Source organism: Lucilia cuprina, chromosome 6 (genome assembly GCF_022045245.1).
Source record: "Lucilia cuprina isolate Lc7/37 chromosome 6, ASM2204524v1, whole genome shotgun sequence".
In the NCBI taxonomy this organism is placed as follows: Eukaryota; Metazoa; Arthropoda; class Insecta; order Diptera; family Calliphoridae; genus Lucilia; species Lucilia cuprina.
In genome coordinates this window covers 22,811,702-22,819,286 of record NC_060954.1, presented here as the reverse complement: position 1 = coordinate 22,819,286, position 7,585 = coordinate 22,811,702, and the positions used below count along the sequence as shown (strand labels likewise).

The following is a 7,585-nucleotide window of genomic DNA, read 5'->3' as shown; positions in this document are numbered from 1 at the left end:
ATATATATATATAGATTAGGTATAAAATATTTAATGTAAAAATATTGAATTTAAAAATGAAGTGTTTCGGACACACACAAATGACAATTATACACAACAAAAAGACAAACAATAATAATTACAGTTTTGTTTTTGTTCTCATTTTCTCTTTCTCTTCTTTTCGTACGCCAAAGTTGAGAAAGTTTCTTAATGTCCACACATAGAAACTTTTGTTTCAGAAACGTATTAATTTCATTGATATGTTGTCGTACGAATAAGAAGAATAAAACAAAACAAATTTCCTAGTACAAGAAACTCTGTACCACGAGAGAGATGAATCTCTCTCTCTCACGCAGATATTTTTCAACTTTTTTACTTCGTGTACAAGTTTGACGTATTGATTGTGACCGCTTTCATTTAAATGCATACAGTAAACACGAGCAGTCAGTCGCAGTTCGTCATAAAGGATTGTATGTGTTTGGACCTACAGTGACGTTTTCTGCTGTTTTGTATGGCAACACTGCGAAGTTTATCAATTTATTTTCAGATTAACTAATCTGGTTATTAATTGGCATTTAATTGCCAACACAAAAACCCGCTCTAGATTGAATTAGTTATAGATAAGTAAAAATTATTTAGACTTCAAATTAATTTTTATTTTGTTTTAAATTTTAATTATTTTTTTCATTTTCATAAATCAATTTTCTTCCTTTATATAAAAAACATGCGTTGTTTTGATAGTAAACAGCAAAGAATATAAAGAAATTGTGGCTTGTCAGTTGGTACATAAAGGAGTTGTCATTCGGTACCTAACTCTAAGTATGTATTGGTAGAATTTTTGTATTAGTATTTGTTCAAGTTCGATTTATGGTTTACACTTGTTTTGATAACATATGCAAATACTATTTTTTGCGACGTTAGAATCTTACTAAGCTCCGCTTTAATTACAACTTTGTTGGAAAATTCTAACGAGTAAACCGTTAACGGTATCTAAATATTGTTTGCCACCAATTTACGTTTTTGTAAAGTAAAAAACACTTCTTTTCTGATCGTCAACATAAGCACTACGTGCTCTTGGCGTTATTACTTCTACGAGGTAAAATAATAAATAAATACAGAGAGATCTACGTCTCATTAAATTTGCAAATATTTTGTTTTATTTTCATAAAATCTTGGGAAATTGTGGTGGAGCTGAACAGTATTGGAGCTCCAACCACTTTCACCACACTTTCCAAACATACATACTTGCATAAAATCGTACATAAAAGTTTTAGGAAAAATAAATAACATTTAAATTTCTACATTCGCAGATTTTTAAATTTATTCAGTAAACATTTAATAAATATATTTTTCGAACTTAAAATCTCTTTTTTGCAAAAAATAAGTTTATTTTAAATAATTTTTTCATTTTCAATACCAAAATATACAACTTTGTTTTCTCAATTTTAATTTCAACACACAAAAATTAATTGTCAAAAATATTAAAAAAATATTTTTGTAGTTTGAAAAATAAAAATATTTCGGATTGTTTTGTTCGGATTAAAAAATAGTTATGTGTTTGTGAAAAAACGTCGGTTAAGAATTATTATCCCGGTATTTTCGCGAAAAAGTTTTGAAGTATTGTGAGAGAATTGAGTTCTCACAAGTGTGTTAAATTTACACAGAACTCGTCTGTGAAGAGAAGGAAATGTTACTGTTGTAAAACAATGTCATAGTCCAATTTCTTATTATTCTTTGGTTCCTGATTTCAGTTTTGACAATTGACCCAAATACTACATAAATAAAATATATTCAAAACAAAATTTTACAAAGATTGATTTTTAATTAATAACTCATATAAATTATTTTGTTTAAAGGTATCCAATGTGCGAATTTGTACGTCTGGTAAAAGGTGCAAATTATATTGAAGAGGTTCAAGAAAAAACTAGAACTTTACAATTATCAGATAATCCAATAGTTCCTATGACCATAGAGGAAGCTATGGTAACGGAGCCTGTAAAATTAGCACTTGAGATGGGTATCGATGGTGATGATTTACGAAACAAAACTCAGCAAAAAATATTAGACTCAGGACGCCCATTTGAAACAATTGAAGATTTATTAAAAGCAATATTTGATGAACAACAGCATATTGATTCTAATTCTGAAAACTCTTTTCCAACGTGTAGTAGTAATAACTGCCGAAGCCCAAATCGGATTAGTCAAAATAGATCATTAAATACATGTTCCGCAATAAATAATCAAATTAACACAGGTGACATACCCAACAATGACATGTACTTGGAAAATGTTAGCGATTTAACAAGCACTCGAACAGAGACATCGTCAAGTATTCAAATAAACAGCGATGAAATATCCACAGAAAATCATAATACAAGTGAAAAAATAAAAACGGTTCAAATAGATAATGACTCACAACTTCCGAAAACATTCACTGGCGAAAACTTGACTCCAGATCGTAAGTTGCTTGAAGAAGAAAATAGAAAATTAAAGGATGCACGACTATGTAAGGTGTGCTTAGATGAAGAAGTTGGAGTTGTATATTTACCATGCGGTCATTTAGGTAATTTATATTATACATATGTACATATGTTTATAATTATTTAATTTTAATGTAATCTTTTTATTAGTAACATGTGTACAATGTGCTCCAGGTGTTAACCAGTGTCCTATGTGCCGAACAACAATAAAAGGATTTGTAAGAACATATTTATCATAAATCCCTCTTTGTTAAAAAAGCAAGATGCTGAAAAAATTCACTAAATTATTATATATATAAGAAAGTCTATTAATGTTAAGTAAAGTGTTTTATGCAATTTGTAATAAAATTAGTATGAAAGATATATTTTTTTTGTTTACTTACACTTCCCTTATCAAACATAATTTGTATATGGACATTTTCATCGTGACGAACGTGGCGGAACGTCCGTTTTAAAGAAATGAAAATTAGGATAACTTATATACAGTGTCTCTCATAAGTATTCGAATTTAGGTATAATATGAAAAGAAACCAAATTTAATAACATATTTTGTATGCAAAATTAATAAATTAATTTGTTAAATTGTCTAGACAGTCCTTAGCTTTGATATCACGCTTTTTAAAACTTTAAAAATTCACATTTACTTAAATTAATTCAACTTTTTTAAAAAAAGTCTATAAAATTACTTTACAAAAGTATTCGAATTTTTCCTGTATTTCATGTTTGACCATATTTTACGAAACATAAAAATTAGAATGGAATGATCTTTTTGCTTAAAATTGTTTTAAGAGGTTACTATCAACCGAAAAGATACATTTTTGGCCCATTTGGCCCACAATTTTGGGGCATTTGTACCATCTTTTCATAAAATATCATTAAAATTACGATTTTTGACCATATTTGCCATTTTTTTCTCTTTTAATAATATTGGGATTTAATAGATTCCTTGAGGTGTCTAAAAATAATAATTTTTGTTATAAGGATCTGTTTTTAAACATTCCAAGATATATTTTTGGTATCGTTCTTCTGTTTCTAATTAAATTATCTGGATCTTAAACCCCTTTTCGTACCACTAGGATCGATATTTTCCGACAAAGTTGGCTAGTATATATTATTGTAGATATAAGCACTAATATATTTTAAATTTTCAAGACATCGTAGCGGTATACAACTCCAAAACGTGCCTTAACAAAACGTGATCCTATACAGTAAATTTTAGTTGTTACTAATCATAACATTCATGATAATGTTGCCCATTACAACAACACTGTATGTTCAAAAATTTGGGTTTATTTTGATCATAGTAGATAATATTTAAACAAATATCAATATTTTTGAGTTAGACCATAATTATATGGTGGCATTCAGCCTAGAGGCCATTTATTATAAAAAGAATGATTCCACTATATTGAATGGCGTTTCTTCGAGGCATGCTTTGGAGTTGTACACTTCCACAATATATTAAAAACTTAAAACGTATAACAGCTGATATCTAAAACAATATATAGAAGACAAGTTTCCCCGAAAAATTTTGACCCTAGTATTATAAAAATATACTTGAGTTCCAATAAATTGAATTAGCGATAGAAGAATGATTCCAATAATATATCTTGGAACGTTTAAATACAAATTCTTGTAACAAAAAATATAATTTTTAGATACCTGAAGGAATCTATTAAATCCCAATAACAAATTTTAGTTTTTTTCTCTGGGAAAAAAGAGAAAAAATACGAATATTGCCAAAAATCGCCATTTTAATGATATTACATGAAAAGATGGTACAAATTCCCTAAAATTGTGGACCAAATGGTCCAATAATATATCCATTCGGTTGATGGTTACCCCTTAAAACAATTTTTAGCAAAAAAACATTCGATTCTAATTTTTGTGTTTCGTATAAATTATACGGTATAATATAGTCAAATATGAAATACAGAAAAAATTCGTATACTTTTGTGAGGTAATTTTATGGACTTTTTTTAAATAAGGCTAAATTAATTTAAGTAAATGTAAATTCTTAAAGTTTTCAAAAGCGTGATATCAAAGGTAAGGACAGTCTAAACAATTTAACAAATTAATTTATTAATTTTGCATACAAAATATGTTTGCATACAAAATATGTATGTAGGTTTCTTTTCATATTATACCTAAATTCGAATACTTATGAGACACACTGTATATATACATACATATGTTTAGTTAGTAGTTCAGGCTGCGATAGATGCGAACGTGGGTCCTTTTGATCCCTTTGAGATTCTTGTAAGGGCCAATCTTTAGATGATGGATAGGGGATTAAATTAAAATTAATCCTTCAAAATTGTTTTTGAGTACACAATTAGTTAATTTTGTTTGCTAGTTAATCGCCTAATGGAGGTGGTTTAAACTTGAGAAAGAAATGCAAAAGTGTATACAGCTGATACAAAAAATGAAGAAAATTTTTATAAAAATAAACATTAAAATGTGTAATTTATTGATTAGTATAAATAATGGATACTACATTATTAATATATTTTTTTTTTAAATTTAAGTTTTCATTATTTTCATACTAGATTTTTATACCCGGCGTTGACCGGGATTTTAAATGATTTCATAACATTATACATACTTAAATAATCATTCATTATAAATTCCTTATCATTTTTTGTGAACAATATTTAATGGAATATATGTTAGTTATATTTAAGTAAAGAAAATAATTGGTGTTTGTGCTTGAACCCCTTTTATAATATTATAAATTTAGTGTTCTTTTTACTCGTTTTTGCAGCCTTTGGGTGGACTTCTCAAATACACATATTTCCGATATAAAAAGGCGTATTTGCTTTAGAACAGGACAATTGGTCTCAAATCTACTTTAGATTTTCTATCTTTTGTCCTATTTTTTGTCCCCTTTTGGTCCAACTTTCATATTTCTGAAACTATAAAAAGTTTTATGGAATATTTTGGCTTTAGTAAAGACAATAATTTGTATTTATGCTCAAAAGTAATAACTTTGACCACTTTTCACCCATTTTACTCAGTATTTCAAGAAGCACCTTTTGAAGAAGTTAAAGTACCAAAATGTCCCCATTATAGGTTATCATTTACTACGGTCTCTATATACTTAATTTCACATTTTAAAAAGTTCCTTTTGAAGAACGAAAAAGTACCAAAAAGTTCTCTATTGCAGGTTCTCAATTAATCCTGGTAATACATGCTTAATTTCACAATTCTAGGTTCAATATTATACCAAAATTCAAAAAGTATATTTTGATGAAAAATACTAAAAACACCCCTTTAATGGGATCTCACTTATTCCAGGCCATACATGCCTAATTTCATGTTTCTAGGTTCAATATTATAGAAATTTAAAAAAAGTACCTTTTGAAGGGAGAAAAAGTACCAAAAAGGTCATACATACTTAATTACACGTTTCTAGGTGCAAAATTGTAGAAAATTCAAGAAGTACCTTTTGAAGAACGATAGAGTAGCAAAAAGTCCCCTTTTATAGGTTCTCATTTAATACGGACTGTACATACTTAATTTTATATTTCAATATTATAAAAATTCAGAAAGTACCTTTTGAAGAACGAAAAAGTCCCCTATTATGGGTTCTTACTAAATACAGGCCATACATGTCTTATTTTATGTTTCAGGTTCAGTATTATAGAAATACCAGAAGGTCCACATTTATAGGATAAATTTAACCCGGACTCTACATACTTAATTTCATATTTCTAGGTTCTATATTATAGAAATTTCAAAAAGTACCTTTTGAAGAACAATAAAAAAACCAAAAAGTCCCGTTTTATGGGTTATCACTTAATCCGGGCCATACATGTTGAATTTCATGTTTCTAGGTTTAGTATTATAGGAATTTAAAAAAGTACCTTTTGATGAACAAAAAAGTCTCCTATTATGGGTTCTCGCTTAATCCGGGCCATACATGTTTAATTTCATGTTTCTAGGTTCAATATTATAGAAGTTTAAAAAAGTACCTTTTGAAAAACAAAAAAGTCTCCTATTATGGGTTCTCACTTAATTCGGCCCATACACATTTAATTTCATGTTTCTAGGTTCAGTATTATATAAATTTTAAAAAGTACCTTTTAAAGAACGATAAATCCGGGCCATTCATGTTTAATTTCACGTTTCTAGGTTTAGTATTATAGACATTTCAAAAAGTACCTTTTGAAGAACGATAAAGTACCAAAAAGCCCCTTTTTATGGATTCTCACTTAATCCGTGCTCTACATACTTAATTTCATGTTTCTAGGTTCAAGATTATAGAAATTTCAAAAAGTGTCTTTTGAAGTACGATAAAATACCAAAAACACCCCTTTTATGGGATCTCACTTAATCTGGGCCATTTATGCTTAATTTCATGTTTCTAGGTTCAATATTATAGAAATGTTAAAAAGTACCTTTTGAAGAACCAAAAAGTACCAGAACAACACCTCTTATGGGATCTCACTTAATACGGTTCAATATTACAGACATTTCCAAAAGTACCATTTAAAGAAAAAAATTGCCAAAAATACCCCTTTTATAGGTTCTCACTTAATCCGGCCCATAAACACTTAATTTCATGTTTCTAGGTTCAATATTATAGAAATTTCAGAAAGTACCTTTTGAAGAACGAAAAGTACCAAAATGTTCTCTATTAGAGGTTCTCACGTAATCCGGGCAATGCATGTTTAATTTCACATTTCTAGGTTCAATATTATACAAAAAAGCAAAAAGTACAATTTTCATGCTTCTAGGTTCAATATTATACAAATTTCAAAAAATACTTTTTGAGGAACGAAAAATGATGAAAAAGTCCCTTTTTATGGGTCCTTACTTAAACCGGGCAATACATGCTTTATTTCATGTTTCTAGGTTCAATATTATAGAAAAAGTAACAAAAGTACATTTTTCACCCCTTAAGCATCCAAATATCCAAAAAGTATTAAATTCGTATTTTTATTTTTTCGTAAAGTTATGAATTAGCCATCTTCGTGAATCTATTTGATGTGAGGCCAATCTCCTGTCCAAATTTCAGATCTTAAGCTTCAACCGATTAGGCTGTGGGATGATGAATCAGTCAGTAACGTTAGAATTTTATATATAAATAGATTACATTTACAATTGTCTTCTTCTTTTTTATA

At 28.4% G+C, this 7,585-nt stretch overlaps 1 protein-coding gene across 1 annotated transcript in view; it reads left to right on the top strand.

Annotated features, from left to right (window-relative positions):
• LOC111688861 (death-associated inhibitor of apoptosis 2) overlaps positions 1-2,822 on the top strand; it is a 22,313-nt gene extending 19,491 nt beyond the window's left edge. Inside the window, exons 3-4 of the mRNA XM_046955009.1 lie at positions 1,836-2,542; positions 2,610-2,822. Of these exons, the coding sequence (XP_046810965.1) occupies positions 1,836-2,542; positions 2,610-2,698 (796 nt within the window). The 3' untranslated portion in view covers positions 2,699-2,822. The remainder of the gene's footprint in view (positions 1-1,835; positions 2,543-2,609) is intronic.
• The last annotated feature ends 4,763 nt before the right edge of the window (positions 2,823-7,585 follow it).